Consider the following 15,886-nt stretch of genomic DNA (forward strand, 5'->3'; position numbering starts at 1 on the left):
AATTTTGGGGGGATTGATTTTCATTTTTGGGAAATTTTGGGAATTTTTGCAGATTTTGGGGATTGTTTGAGAATTAAAAGAAATTTTCAGTTTTCTTGGAATTTTTGGAAATTTTGGGGGTTTTTATGAATTTTTGGGAATTTTCTGGAATTTTTTGGAAATAGTTGGGATTTTTCCAGGAAATTTTCTGGATTTTTCGAGGAATTTGAGGAATTTTTTACATTTAAGGATTTTTAATTTTTTGGGGGGGGGGGGGGGGGGGGAGGGAATTTCCTCCAATTTTGGGGAATTTTTATGAATTTTTTTTGATTTCTTGGGATTTTTTTTTAATTTTCTGCTTTTTTAATTTTGGGGATTTTTTGGCAATTTTTTTTGAATTTTTAGGGATTTTTTGGGGGAATTTTGGGTTTTTTTGGGGGAATTTCCCGCCCCACTGGGATATGGGGGCAGCTTTTTATGGAATTCCACAAAATTCCCGATTTTTGAAGAGGATTCCAAAGAATTCTTGGATTTTCCATCTGATTCCATGGAATTGCAGAATTGGACTCAGAATTGCAGAATATTCCCAAAAATCTCAACCAAAAGAGATCTGGAGTTCAAGGAAAGGGAAATTCCAGAGAAATTCCGGGAAAAAATGGGAAAATCATCCCAGGAAAAGGCAGGAAAAATCTGGGAAAATGGGAAAATTCCATGGGAATAAAGGAGGAAAATCCTGGGGGGAAAAGAGCAGAAATTCAGGGAAAAATGAGGAAATTCCTGGGGGAAAAAAGGAGAAAATTCCTGGGGAAAAAGAGAAAATTTCTTGGGAAAAAAGCAGAAAATTCCAGGGGAAAAACGAGGAAATTCCTTGGGGAAAGGAGAAAATTCCTGGGGAAAAAAGAGGAAATTTCTTGGAAAAAAAGGAGAAAATTCCTTGGGAAAAAAAGGAGAAAATTCAGTGAAAAAAATGAGAAAATTCCGGGGGAAAAAAGGAGAAAATTCCTGGGGAAATGGAGATAATTCCATGGGAATAAAGGAGAAAATTCAGACAAAAAAAGGAGAAAATTCCTGGGGAAAAAGGGGGAATTTCAGGGGAAATGGGAGGAAAATGCTTGGGAAAAAAGAGAAAATTCCATGGGAATAAAGGAGAAAATTCAGGGGAAAAATGAGAAAAATCCTGGGGAAAAAAGGAGAAAGTTCCTGGGGAAAAAGGGGAAAATTTCTTGGAAAAAAAAGGAGAAAATTCCTGGGGAAATGGAGATAATTCCATGGGAATAAAGGAGAAAATTCAGACAAAAAAAGGAGAAAATTCCTGGGGAATAAAAGGGGGAATTTCAGGGGAAATAGGAGGAAAACGCTTGGGAAAATACAGAAAATTCCATGGGAATAAAGGAGAAAATTCCTGGGGAAAATGGAGAAAATTCCTGGGGAAAAAGGGGAAATTTCTTGGAAAAAAAGCAGAAAATTCCAGGGAAAAAAATGAGGAAATTCCTTGGGAAAAGGAGAAAATTCAGTGAAAAAAGGAGAAAATTCCTGGGGAAAAAAAGAGAAAATTCCATGGGAATAAAGGAGAAAATTCAGGGAAAAAAAAGGAGAAAATTCCTGGGGAAAAAATGAGGAAATTCCTTGGGAGGAAAAGGAGAAAATTCCTGGGGAAAAATGGAGAAAATTCCTGGGGAAAAGGGGGAAATTTCTTGGAAAAAAAGCAGAAAATTCCATGGAATAAAGGAGAAAATTCAGGGGAAAAAGGGGAAAATTCCTGGGGAAAATGGAGAAAATTTCTGGGGGAAAAATGAGGAAAGTCCTGGGAAAAAGGAGAAAATTCCTGGGGGAAAAAGAGGAAATTTCTTGGAAAAAAAGCAGAAAATTCCTGGGGAAAAAAAATGAGGAAATTCCTCTGGAAAAGGAGAAAATTCCTGGGGAAAAAAGAGGGAATTTCATGGGAAATAGGAGGAAAATGCTTGGGAAAAAAGAGAAAATTCCATGGGAATAAAGGAGAAAATTCAGGGGGGAAAAGAGAAAATGACTTGGAAATAAAGAAAAATTCCTGAGGGAAAAAAGGGAGAAAATTCCTGGGGAAAAAAGAGGAAATTTCTGGGGAAAAAAGCAGAAAATTCAGGGAAAAATGAGGAAATTCAGGGGGAAAAAGACGAAATTTCTTGGGAAAAAAGCAGAAAATTCCAGGGGAAAAATGAGGAAATTCCTGGGGAAAAAAGGGGGAATTTCAGGGGAAATGGGAGGAAAATGCTTGGGAAAAAAGAGAAAATTCCATGGGAATAAAGGAAAAAATTCCTGGGGAAAAAGAGGAAATTTCTTGGGGGAAAAATGAGGAAATTTCTTGGAAAAACAGGAGAAAATTCCAGGGGGAAAATGAGAAAATTCCTTGGGAGGAAAAGGAGAAAATTCCTGGGGAAAAAAAGGGGGAATTTCAGGGGAAATGGGAGGAAAATGCTTGAGAAAAAAGAGAAAATTCCATGGGAATAAAGGAGAAAATTCCTGGGGGAAAAAATGAGGAAATTCCTGGGGAAAAAATGAGGAAATTCCTGGGGAAAAGGAGAAAAATCCTGGGGGAAAAAGGAGAAAATTCCTGGGGAAAAGGGGGAAATTTCTTGGAAAAAAAGCAGAAAATTCCAGGGGAAAAATGCGGAAATTCCTTGGGAAAAAAGAGAAAATTTGTGGGGAAAAAAGGAGAAAATTTCTTGGAAAAAACATGGAATTTCTTGGAAAAAGAAGGGAAAATCCCTGGGAAAAAAAGAGAAAAAAGAGGAAATTCCTGGGGGAAAATGAGAAAATTGCTTGGAAAAAGAGAAAAATTCCTGAGAAAAAAAAGGAGAAAATTCCTGGGGAAAAGAGGAAATTTTTGGGGGAAAAAGAGGGAAAATCTTGGAAAAGGGAGGAAAATCAAGGGGAAAAAAAGAAAATTTGTGGGGATAAAAGGAGGAAATTCCTTGGGGAAATAAGAGGGAATTTATTGGGAAAAAAGAGGGAAATTCCTGAGGAAAAGAAGAAATTTCCAGGGGAATAAAAGGAGAAAATTCCATGGTAAAGAAGCAGAAAATTCCTGGGGAATAAAGAGAAAATTGAGGGGGAAAAGGAGAAAATTCAATGGAAAAAAAAGGAGAAAATTCCTGGGGAATAAAACAGAAAATTGAGGGGAAAAAGGAGAAAATTCCTGGGGAATAAAAGAGAAAATTGAGGGAAAATGGAGAAAATTCCTGGGGAATAAAAGAGAAAATTCCATGGAAAAAAAGGAGAAAATTCCTTCAGAAAAAGAGGAAAATTCCTGGGAAAAATGAGAAAATTCTTTTTAAGAGAAGGAAAAAATCCCTTTAAAAAAAACGGGAATTCTTTAAATCCACCAAAAACCTCCAAGAATTCATTAAGAGATCAAAAATCCGGGAATATTCTTAAACCTGGGCAGGAAATTCCCAAATCCCGGGAAATTCCCCCAAAATCTGGGAATATTCTTAAACCTGGGCGGGAAATTCCCAAATCCCTGGAAATTCCCCCCAAAAATCCGGGAATATTCTTAAACCTGGGCGGGAAATTCCCAAATCCCAAGGAAAACCAGGAATTTTTCGGGAGAAATTCAGGAAAACGTGAAGGAAAAAAGTGGAAATTTCGGGATGGGGAAAACTCCGCGCGAATTTTTCTTTAAAACCATTCCAGGAATTCCAAATTTTCCCGGAATTTTTCGAGCTGCACCTTCCCAAATTTCCCAGTTAATTCCTTAAATGAATTCCTAAATTAAGCCTTAATTAGTCCCTAATTAGCGGCTCACACTGCAAAGGTCGCTGACGCTTTGATTTCCCTCCTTATCTCGCGCGGGAAAAGCGAGATTTTCGCGGGAATAATGGGATTTTTCGCGGGGAAAAGGAGGGATTTTCGCGGCAAAAATGAGATTTTTTTTCTTTTTTCGCGGCAATTCCCCTCAGGAACCGCGCGGGCCGCGGGGCCCAGGCCAGGCCTCAACGGGGCCGGGCCGCGGCTCCCCCGGCACCGCTCGCAAGGCTCGGGGATCCCGGCCGGTACTGCCGGTACTCACGGGGCTCCAGCAGATCAGGGAATCGGTGTCGGGATCCTCCACGAGCGTCCACAGCTTGGTGAGGAAGGCGGGAACGTTGCTGGCACCGGGCCCCGCGCCCGCCGCCGCCGCCGCGCCCGGCCCGTCCATGGCCTCGCCCTCACGGCGGGGGCGGGAAGGGCTCGGGGAAAGCCCCGCGGGAAGCCCCGGGGGGAACGAGGCCGTTACAAAGGGCCCGGAGAGGAGGCAGAGCAGGGAGAGGAGGGTGAGGCAGCGGCGGCGGGAGGCGGCATGGCCGCCGCCATCTTGGGGGGCGGGGTGTGAGGGAAGGGGAGCGGAGCATGCGCGGAACCGCCCGCGGAGGGTTGGGAGTGAGGGAGGGGCGGGGCTTTGCTGTAAAACCACGCCCGCTTTGGAGATAGCCACGCCCACCGTTGCTTGGGATTAAGGTAGGGGCGTGGCTTTGTGGTAAAGATACGCCCACTTGGGGAGAGAACCACGCCCACTGTTGCTTGGGATTGAGGAAGGGGCGGGGCTTTATGGTAAAGACACACCTACATTGGAGATAGCCGCTCCCACTGCGTGTTGGGGCTATGGAGGGGCGTGGCTCTGTCACAAAGACAAACACGCTGCTGCGTGTAGTACTGGGGGCGGGGCTTTGTTGCGAAGACACGCCCCCTTATGCAATAGCCACATGCTCTGTGTGTTCGTGCTGGGGAGGGTCGTGGTTTTGGAGCAAAGACACGCCCTCTTTGGCGAAGGCCACGCCCTCTGTGTGTTGGGAAAGTGGGAAGGGCGGGGTTGTGGTGCAAGGACACGCCCCCTTTGGAGATAGCCGCGCCCACTGCATATTTGTAATAGGGAGGGGCGGGGCTTTGGCGTAAGACACGCCCCCTTGACTGAGAGCTATGCCCACTGTATGTCTGGAGAATGAGATGGGCGGGGCTTTGTGGTAAAGCCACGCCCCCTTGAGCCGTAGCCATGGCCACGGTATGCAGCTATTAGAGAGAGCGTGGCTTTGGCTCAAAGACGCACCCCGTTGAGAGATAGCCACGCCCACTGCCTGCTGTTACGAGAAAGGGGCGTGGCTTTGCCGCGACTGTACGCCCTCTTTGAAGATAGCCGCGCCCATTTCCCCGCTGTTACTAGAGAGGGGCGTGGTTTAAAGGTAAAGACACGCCCCCTTGAGACCTAACCATGGACACTGTGCGTTGCTACTAGAGAGGGCGGGGCAATAGCCAGGTTCACTTCAGTTTGGTGCTTGTGAGGGGCGTGGCTTTGGTGCACGGACACGCCCCATCGCACAGTGACCGCGCCCACCGCGTATTGCCGATAGGGGAGGGGCGGGGCTTTGGCTCCGATCTGTCACGCCCACTGGCTGCAGGGGAAGGGAGGGATGGGGCCCCAGGGGTGTAGGGACACGCCCACTCACGTTACAACACGACTACCGCCTCCGGATGAGCAGGCATGAGATGGCTATCACATAGGAACTCCTCATTTATTATTCAGGCCACGCCCCTTTCCGTTGCTGGCTGGTGGGGTTTTACCACACGAACGCCCCCTGATGGGGTTGGGACACACCCACCCACACCAGGACACGCCCTCTCCTCATGGCTTGCTTGTTTTGGGCGTGGCCATTGCATGTGAACGCCCCCGATCGGTCAGACCACACCCCTCACACTAGGCCCCGCCCTTTCCTGTGCTCAGTCCCTGGGAAGGGCCCTCACATCAGAACGGCCCCTGTCTCACCTGGCCACGCCTCCTCCCCCAGGGACACGCCCCCCACACCTGGACATGCTTTGTGTCCACATGGACACGCTCCCCCATAACTGGCCCTGCCCTTTGGCCATTTATGTCTCAGGGTAACACCCCCAACGGAGTGGATACGCCCCTGTGCGATCTGGCCCCGCCCTTTTCGTGTGGACACGCCCCTTTCCCCCTCTGTTCACGCCCCTTCCCATTGCTGGGATAGCGCGCAGGCAACGCCCCCGAGGTCATGTGGCCACGCCCCCGCTACAAACCACGCCCCTTTCTGGCCCCCGCCCGGCCTTTGGCGCGGCTGCCGCTGCGCGCATGCGCAAGACCGGCGGCGTGGCGGTGTCTGCGCATGCGCACTGTGCTTTCACATTTTCCCGCGCTGCCGCTCGTTTCCCGTTATTTTTCCCGTTACATTTTCCCGTTATTATCTCTCGTTCCCGTTATCCCGCCTCACCCAGGAGCAGGATCCCCTCCTTCGGGAGCTGAGAGGGGCCGCGACAAGGCGGAAGCGCGGCGGGCGGGGGCGTGGCCGTCCCTGTGACCCGCGCCCACGTGTTCGGCGGCGCACGCGGAGCCGCCACCATGGAGCAGGTCCGGGGGTGACCGGGGAGGGGGAACGGGGGGACCCGCGGGGTTGTCATGGCAACGGGAAGGGAGGGGACACGCACGGCACTGGCATGGCAACGGGGATAGAGGGGGCTGGCCTGGTGTCCGTGAGGGGGGAACGGAAAATGGGGAAATGGCGGGAGGGGTCCGGCCTGGTGTCCGTGAGGGGGAACCCGGCAGTGAGAGGGGTCTGGACTTGTCCTAAAGGGGACGGGAAATGAAGGGGGATTTGGCCTTCCGAGGGCGAGACCCTGCCCTATCCCGGTGAGAAGCGACCGGGAAACGTGGGGGGGTCCGGCCTGGTCCCCGTGAGGGGGGATTTGGCCTGGTCTTGACGGGGGCACTCGGTCCTATCCTGGTGAGGGGAGACCCCATAACTGGGGAGCTCCGGCCTGGTCTCCATTAGGGGGAGCTCGGCAGTGAAGGGGATTTGACCTCCTGAGAGGGGACCCGGTCCTGTCCTGGCGAGGGGGAACCTCATAATTGGGGGGCTCCAGCCTGGTCTTCATGAGGGGGGTCTGGCCTTATCCTGAAGGGAGACCCGGCAATTTGGGGAAGGTCTGGCTTGGTCTCGGTGAGGAGGGAACCGGGAACGGAGGGGCTCAGGAATGGCGGGGTCCAGCCTGGTCTCTGTGAGGGGAAGCCCAACACTGAGGGGGGATTTGGTCTCTTGAGGGCGGGACTCGGCTCTGTCCCGGTGAGGGGGGACCGGGAAATGGGGGGGGCTCTGGCCTGGTCTCCATGAGGGGGAACCCAGCAGTGAGAGGGGTCTGGCCTGGTCTGAGTGAGGGGAAACCCGGGAATGGAGGGGTCTGGAATGGCGGGGTCCAGCCTGGGCTCCATGAGGGGGATCCCGGCAATTTGGGGAGGAACTGGCCTGGTCTGAGTGAGGGGAAACCCGGGAATGGAGGGGTCCGGAATGGCGGGGTCCAGCCTGAGCTCCATGAGGGGGATCCCAACACTGAAGAGTGATTTGGCCTTGTCCTGAGGGGGGGCTCTGTCCTATCTGGATGAGGGGGAACCCCATTATTGGGGGGTCCAGCCTGGTGCCTGTGAGGGGAACCCAGCAGTGATGGGGGATTTGGCCTCCTATGGGGGGGCTCAGCCCTGTCCTGGTCAGGGAGGACCAGGAAATGAGGGGGGGTCCGGCCTGGTCTCCATGAGGGGGAACCCAGCAGTGAGAGGGGTCTGGCCTGGTGCTGAGGGAGGACCTGGCAGTTGGAGGGGATTTGGCTTTTGAGGGGAAACCCGGCCCTGTCCTGGTGAGGGGAAATGGGGGCATCCGGCCTGCTCTCCATGAGGGGGAACCCGGCCATTTGGGGAGGGTCTGGCCTGGTCTGAGTGAGGGGAAACCCGGGAATGGAGGGGTCGGGAATGGCGGGGTCCAGCCTGGGCTCCATGAGGGGGATCCTGGCAATTTGGGGAGGGTCTGGCCTGGTCTGAATGAGGGGAAACCCGGGAATGGAGGGGTCGGGAATGGCGGGGTCCAGCCTGGGCTCCATGAGGGGGATCCTGGCAATTTGGGGAGGGTCTGGCCTGGTCTGAGTGAGGGGAAACCCGGGAATGGAGGGGTCCGGAATGGCGGGGTCCAGCCTGGGCTCCATGAGGGGGATCCCAACATTGAGGGGTGATTTGGCCTTGTCCTGAGGGGGGGCTCTGTCCTATCTGGATGAGGGGGAACCCCATTATTGGGGGGTCCAGCCTGGTGTCTGTGAGGGGAACCCTGCAGTGATGGGGGTTCGGGCTCCTGAGGGGACACCCCGCAATTGGGGGGGGTCCAGCCTGGTCCTGAGGGGAGATCCAGCAATTGGGGGGGTCCAGCCTGGTCCTAAGGGGAGATCCAGCAATTGGGGGGGTCTGACCTGGTCCTGAGGGGAGACCCAGCAATTGGGGGGGTCTGACCCGGTCCTGAGGGGAGACCCTGCAATTGGGGGGGTCTGACCCGGTCCTGAGGGGAGACCCACAATTGGGGGGGTCTGACCTGGTCCTGAGGGGAGACCCCGCAATTGGGGGGGGTCTGACCCAGTCCTGAGGGGGGAATTTGGCAATGGGGAGGGTCTGACTGGTTCTGAGGGGACTCTGGGCATTTGGGGGGTCCAGGCTGGTCCTGAGGGGGCACCCAATAACTGGGAGGGTCTGACCCAGTTGTGAGTGGGACCCAGGAATTCGGGGGGATCTGGACTTGCCCTGAGGGGGGACCCAGTGCCTGGAGAAGTTCAAGCCTGGTCCTGAGGGGGAACCCAGGACTGGGGGGGGGAGTCTGGCCTTGTCCTGAGGGGGGACTGGGCATTGGGGGGGTCCTGTCTGGTCCTGAGGGGGGATTGGGCATTTGGGGGGTCCAGGCTGGTCCTGAGGGGGGACTGGGCATTTGGGGGGGTCCAGGCTGGTCCTGAGGGGACTCTGGGCATTTGGGGGGGTCCAGGCTGGTCCTGAGGGGACTCTGGGCATTTGGGGGGGTCCAGGCTGGTCCTGAGGGGGGGACTGGGCATTTGGGGGGTCCTGGCTGGTTCTGAGAGCACTCTGGGCATTTGGGGGGTCCAGGCTGGTCCTGAGGGGACTCTGGGCATTTGGGGGGTCCAGGCTGGTTCTGAGGGGACTCTGGGCATTTGGGGGGTCCAGGCTGGTCCTGAGGGGGGACTCTGGGCATTTGGGGGGTACAGGTTGGTCCTGAGGGGGCACCCAAACGCTGGGGGGGTTGTCCAGCAGTGTGGGGGTGTCTCGGTGGGAGCACACGGGGTCCCCGTCGTGTCCCCAGTGTGACCCTGCTGGGGTGGCCCTTGCAGCCCAGCGCCTCTGGAGGCAGCGCGGAGCTGTCAGAGAGCGAGGAGAGCGTTTACTCCGGCCTCGAGGATTCGGGAACCGACAGCGACTCCTCTGGCAATGAGGAGGAGCAGGAAGAGGAGGAGGAGGAGGAGGAGGAGGAGGAGGAGGAAGAAGCCCCTGGCAGCCCCTCAGCTCTCCAGACCCAGGTAAGGGCCTGACTGGGATCCTGCCCTGAGCTTGGGCAGCTCCCATCCCGTTCCTGCCCCTTCCTGGGGTGCTCTGCATCCCCAAAATCCAGGGGTGGATTGGTCCTGAGCCCCTTTTCCAGGAGGAGCTGGATTGGTGGGATGAAGGGTTCATGGCTAGGGATGAGTCTGTCCTGGGGAAAATTGTGTGGAAAAGGGAAATTAAACCCTCAGAGCCCTTTCCAGGGTTTTGTTGTGGGAGAGCTGCAGAGGGGTTTGGGATGCAGGCTGGAGGAACAGGACCAGGGAGTGGCTTCTCATGGAAAATTGGGATTTTGGGATGGAATTCCCAGAGAATCTGGGGCTGCTCCATCTCTGGGAAACCCAGGATAACCCTGGAGCTGTCCCTGCCCATGGAGCACTGCGGGCTGGGAAGCTGGGAAAGGGCTGGGAATGGTGGAGGAAGGAGCTGGACACGATCCAGGGGTGCCCAGGTGGGCACCTGGAGTGGAGCAGGACAGGGAGGGAATGGAATGGGAATGGGATTGGGAATGGGAATGGGAATGGGAATGGGGAATGGGAATGGGATTGGGAATGGGAATGGGAGTGGGAATGGGGAATGGGGAATGGGGAATGGGGATGGGAATGGGAATGGGAATGGGAATGGGAATGGGAGTGGGAATGGGGAATGGGAATGGGGAATGGGGAATGGGAATGGGATTGGGAATGGGAATGGGAGTGGGAATGGGGAATGGGGAATGGGGAATGGGGATGGGAATGGGAATGGGGAATGGGGATGGGGAATGGGAATGGGAATGGGGAATGGGGATGGGGAATGGGAATGGGGAATGGGGAATGGGAATGGGGAATGGGAATGGGGGATGGGAATGGGGAATGGGAATGGGAATGGGAATGGGGAATGGGAATGGGAATGGGGAATGGGGAATGGGAATGGGGAATGGGAATGGGGAATGGGAATGGGAATGGGGAATGGGAATGGGAATGGGGAATGGGAATGGGAATGGGGAATGGGGAATGGGAATGGGGAATGGGGAATGGGAATGGGGATGGGGAATGGAAATGGGAATGGGGAATGGGGAATGGGAATGGGGAATGGGAATGGGGAATGGGAATGGGGAATGGGAATGGGAATGGGGAATGGGGAATGGGAATGGGGATGGGAATGGGGAATGGGAATGGGAATGGGGAATGGGAATGGGGAATGGAAATGGGAATGGGGAATGGGGAATGGGAATGGGGAATGGGAATGGGGAATGGGGAATGGGGAATGGGGAATGGGAATGGGGGATGGGAATGGGGAATGGGAATGGGAATGGGAATGGGAATGGGGAATGGAAATGGGAATGGGAATGGGGAATGGGAATGGGAATGGGGAATGGGATTGGGATTGGGATTGGGAATTGGGAGAATTCCTCCAGAGGAGCTGAGGGAGCCCATCCTGCAGAAAAGCGGGATTGAGGGGATCCAGGGTTTGGGATCTGCTCCCATGAAACAGGGACAGGACCCTGGAAACAGCCTTGGGTTGAGATTTTCAGGAGTATTCCCCTGGAAAGGCTGGAATTCCTGGCTGGATCCGCCATTCCCAGCTGGAATCATGGGCTGGGATCCCCCATTCCCAGCTGGAATTCCTGGCTGGAATCCCCCATTCCCAGCTGGAATTCCTGGCTGGGATCCCCCATTCCCAGCTGGAATTCCTGGCTGGAATCCCCCATTCCCAGCTGGAATTCCTGGCTGGAATCCCCCATTCCCAGCTGGAATTCCTGGCTGGGATCCCCATTCCCAGCTGGAATTCCAGGCTGGAATCCCCCATTCCCATCTGGAATTCCTGGCTGGGATCCCCATTCCCGGCTGGAATTCCCATCCCTGTGGGTGTGGGATGGGGACACGGACAGGGCTGGCCTGGGAGGCTCCAGGGATTTTTCCAAGCCCAGCAATTCCCTGATCCCAGTGGTTCTTTTGTTGGATCACCTGGAGCAGCACTGGGAATGCAAATCCTGGCTCTGCCATTCCCAAACTCCCAAAATCCCAGAGCTGCCATTCCCCAAATCCCAAAATGCCCAAATCCCAGAGCTGCCATTCCCCAAATCCCAGAGCTGCCATTCCTCAAATCCCAGAGCTGCCATTCCCCAAATCCCAAATTCGCCCTTCCCCAAATCCCAGAGCTGCCATTCCTCAAATCCAAAATCCCAGAGCTGCCATTCCCTAAATGCCAAATCCCAGAGCTGCCATTACCCAAATCCCCAAATCCCAAATCCCAGAGCTGCCATTCCCTGCTCCCCAAATCCTGGCTCTGCCATTCCCAAATACTAAAATCCCAAATCCCAATTTCGCCCTTCCCCAAATCCCAGAGCTGCCATTCCTCAAATCCAAAATCCCAAATTTGCCCTTCCCCAAATCCCAGAGCTGCCATTCCTCAAATCCCAAATCCCAGAGCTGCCATTCCCCAAATCCCAAATTCGCCATTCCCCAAATCCCAGCTCTGCCATTCCCCAAATGCCAAATCCCAGAGCTGCCATTCCCAATATCCTGGAGCTGCCATTCCCTGCTCCTCAAATCCCAAATTTGCCATTCCCCAAATCCCAAATCCCAGCTCTGCTATTCCCAGCTCCCCAATTCCCAGAGCTGCCATTCCCCAAATCCCAAATTTGGCCTTCCCCAAATCCCAGAGCTGCCATTCCCAAATCCCCAAATCCCAAATCCCAGAGCTGCCATTCCCAAATCCCCAAATCCCCAAATCCCAGAGCTGCCATTCCTCAAATCCCAGAGCTGCCATTCCCAGCTCTCCAAATCCCAGAGCTGCAATTCCCAAATCCCAAATCCTCAAGTCCCAAATCCCAGAGCTGCCATTCCCCAAATCCCAAAATCCCCAAATCCCAGAGCTGCCATTCCCCAAATCCCAAAATCCCCAAATCCCAGAGCTGCCCTTCCCCAAATCCCAAAATCCCAGAGCTGCCCTTCCCCAAATCCCAAATTCGCCCTTCCCCAAATCCCAGAGCTGCCATTCCCAAAACCAGGATTGGGTCAGGAAAACTGGGATTGGGGCTGGGAAACTGGGATTTGGACTGGGAAACTGGGAATGGGGCTGGGAAACTGGGAATAAACTGGGAATGGGCCTGGGAAACTGGGGTTAGGGCTGGGAATACTGGGAATGGGCCTGGGAAACTGGGAATGGGGCTGGGAAACTGGGAATAAACTGGGAATGGGGCTGGGAACTGGGAATAAACTGGGATTGGGGCTGGGAACTGGGAATGGGCTGGGAACTGGGCCTGCCCTGGGGTTCTGGGGTGCTCAAGGCCCTGCAGGGAATTCCAGGCTGGGTTTTCCTGCTGGGATTGGGGTGCAGGGGCTGTGGAAGGGAGGGGGATCCCACTGAGGGTCCTGAGTTTGGGAATGCTGGGGCAGATCCCAGGGGAAAAGCTGGGAATGGGCAGGGAGAGCCGGGAATTCCAGCTGGGATGGAGGGAAAAGCTGGGAATGGGCAGGGGGAGCCGGGAATTCCAGCTGGAACCTCCTTGGGATGAGGAGAAAGCTGGGAATGAGCAGGGGGAGCTGGGAATTCCAGCTGGGATGGAGGGGAAAAGCTGGGAATGTGCAGGGAGAGCCGGGAATTCCACCTGGGATGGAGGGAAAAGTTGGGAATGTGCAGAGGGAGCTGGGAATTCCAGCTGGAACCTCCTTGGGATGAGAGGAAAGCTGGGAATGTGCAGGGGGAGCCGGGAATTCCACCTGGGATGGATGGAAAAGCTGGGAATGGGCAGGGAGAGCTGGGAATTCCAGCTGGAACCTCCTTGGGATGAGGGGAAAGCTGGGAATGGGCAGGGAGAGCCAGGAATTCCACCTGGGATGAAGGAAAAGCTGGGAATGGGCAGGGAGAGCTGGGAATTCCACCTGGGATGAAGGAAAAGCTGGGAATGTGCAGGGGGAGCTGGGAATTCCAGGAGATCCCAGAGCCCCTTCCAGGGCCTTTTCCAGAGGTTTTCTGGGAGAGCTGCAGAGGGGTTTGGGATGCAGGGTGGGAAACAGGGAATGGCTTCCCATGGAAAACTGGGATTTTGGGATGGGATTCCCAGAGAATCCGGGGCTGCCCCAGGATCCCTGAACATCCCAGGATAGTGGGGCTGTCCCTTCCCACCCAAACCAGGCTGGAATTCCAGGATTTCCCATTCCATGAGCTGGCTCCAGCTCAATCCCTGTTTTCACCTTTCCTGCAGCTTCTCCCAGCCCCCCTGGGCCCAACTGGGTTTTCCAGGGATTTCCCAGAGCTCCAAAATTGCTCCAGGGATCTTCCCAGAGCTCCCAAACCACTCCAGGGATGTTCCCAAACCTCTCCAGGCTCATTCCCAAAGCTCCCAAACCACTCCAGGGCTTTTTCCAGAGCTCCCAAACCACTCCAGGGCTTTCCCAGAGTTCCCAAATTGCTCCAGGGATTTTCCCAAAGCTCCCAAACTTCTCCAGGGCTGTTCCTACTCCACTCCAAGGTTTTTCCTAAATCCCAATTTGCTCCAGGGCTTTTCCCAGAGCTCCCAAACTTCTCCAGGGATGTTCCCAAACCACTCCAGGCTCATTCCCAAAGCTCCCAAACCACTCCAGGGGTTTCCCAGAGCTCCTGCTCCTATTCCAGGCTGTTCCCAAACCACTCCAGGCTCATTCCCAGAGGTCTCAAATTTCTCCAGGGCTTTCCCGAAGCTCCCAAATTTCTCCAGGCTCATTCCCAAAGCTCCCAAACTTCTCCAGGGCTTTCCCAGAGCTCCCCAACCTTTCCAGGGATGTTCCCAAACCACTCCAGGCTCATTCCCAGAGCTCCCAAACTTTTCCAGGGCTGTTCCTACTCCACTCCAGGGTTTTTCCTAAATCCCAAATTGCTCCAGGGCTCTTCCCAGATCTCCCACTTTTCTACAGGGATTTCCCAGAGCTCCCAAACTTCTCCAGGGATCTTCCCAGAGCCCCCAAACCACTCCAGGGCTTTCCCAAAGCTCCCAAACCACTCCAGGGCTTCTCCCAGAGCTCCCCAACCTTTCCAGGGATGTTCCCAAACCACTCCAGGCTCATTCCCAGAGCTCCCAAACCATTCCAGGCTCATTCCCAAAGCTCCCAAACTTCTCCAGGGCTTTCCCAGAGCTCCCAAACTTCTCAAGGGATTTTCTTTTTCCCAGAGCTCCTGCTCCTATTCCAGGCTGTTCCCAAACCACTCCAGGCTCATTCCCAGAGCTCCCAAATTTCAGGGATCTTCCCAGAGCTCCCCAAACCACTCCAGGGCTGTTCCTACTCCACTCCAGGGTTTTTGCTAAATCCCAAATTGCTCCAGGGCTCTTTCCCGATCTCCCACTTTTCTCCAGGGATCTTCCCAGAGCTCCCAAACTTCTCCAGGGCTTTTCCCAGAGCTCCCCAACCTTTCCAGGGATGTTCCCAACCCACTCCAGGCTCATTCCTAAAGCTCCCAAACCATTCCAGGCTCATTCCCAAAGCTCCCAAACTTTTCCAGGGCTTTCCCAGAGCCCCCAAATTTCTCCAGGGATCTTCCCAGACGTCCCCAACCTTTCCAGGGCTGTTCCTACTCCACTCCAAGGTTTTTCCTAAATCCCAATTTGCTCCAGGGCTTTTCCCAGAGCTCCCAAACCACTCCAGGGCTGTTCCTACTCCACTCCAGGGTTTTTCCTAAATCCCAAATTGCTCCAGGGCTCCTCCCAGAGCTCCCAAACCTTTCCAGGGATGTTCCCAAACCACTCCAGGCTCATTCCCAAAGCTCCCAAACTTCTCCAGGGCTGTTCCTACTCCAAGGTTTTTCCTAAATCCCAAATTGCTCCAAAGTTATTCCCAGACCTCCAAAACTTCTCCAGGGCTTTCCCAGAGCTCCCCAACCTTTCCAGGGATGTTCCCAAACCACTCCAGGGCTTTCCCAGAGCTCCCAAACCTTTCCAGGGCTGTTCCTACTCCACTCCAGGGTTTTTGCTAAATCCCAAATTGCTCCAGGGCTCTTTCCCGATCTCCCACTTTTCTCCAGGGATCTTCCCAGAGCTCCCAAACTTCTCCAGGGCTTTTCCCAGAGCTCCCCAACCTTTCCAGGGATGTTCCCAACCCACTCCAGGCTCATTCCTAAAGCTCCCAAACCACTCCAGGGCTTTTCCAGAGCTCCTAAACTTTTCCAGGACTTTTCCAGAGCCCCCAAATTTCTCCAGGGCTTTTCCCAGAGCTCCCAAACCACGCCAGGGCTCTTCCCAGAGCTCCCAGGGATTTTCTCCAGGGATTTTTCTCCAGGGATTTTCCCTGAGCTCCCACACTGCTCCAGGATATTTTCCCCAGAACTCCTAAATTGTTCCAAGATATTTTCCCCACAACTCCTAAATTGCTCCAGGATATTTTCCCCACAACTCCTAAATTGTTCCAGGATATTTTCCCCACATCTCTTAAACTGTTCCAGCTCCTTTCCGCAGCTCCCCAGCTTTCCCAGGGCTGCTCCCGCAGTGCTCCAGCGCTGTTCAGGTTTCTAATGGAAAAGCAGGGGGATTTTGTGGAAAAGCGGGGTTTTTGTGGAATTTGGGAAGCGCTGGAA

At 53.9% G+C, this 15,886-nt stretch overlaps 1 protein-coding gene across 5 annotated transcripts in view; it reads left to right on the top strand.

The window, feature by feature from the left end:
• Nucleotides 1–6,101: 6,101 nt before the first annotated feature.
• BOP1 (BOP1 ribosomal biogenesis factor) overlaps nt 6,102–15,886 on the top strand; it is a 97,360-nt gene continuing 87,575 nt past the window's right edge. For 2 of the 5 annotated variants that reach the window (XM_071420028.1, XM_071420032.1), the window contains exons 1-2: nt 6,107–6,352; nt 9,151–9,336. In XM_071420028.1, the coding sequence (XP_071276129.1) occupies nt 6,344–6,352; nt 9,151–9,336 (195 nt within the window). In that variant the 5' untranslated portion in view covers nt 6,107–6,343. Of the gene's footprint in view, nt 6,353–9,150; nt 9,337–15,886 lie in introns of all 5 variants that reach the window. The other 3 variants (XM_071420029.1, XM_071420030.1, XM_071420031.1) reach the window with 3 other exon arrangements.

This window comes from Agelaius tricolor, unplaced genomic scaffold, assembly GCF_023055355.1.
Source record: "Agelaius tricolor isolate 1412-34295 unplaced genomic scaffold, bAgeTri1.0.p SCAF_121, whole genome shotgun sequence".
Classification (NCBI taxonomy): Eukaryota; Metazoa; Chordata; class Aves; order Passeriformes; family Icteridae; genus Agelaius; species Agelaius tricolor.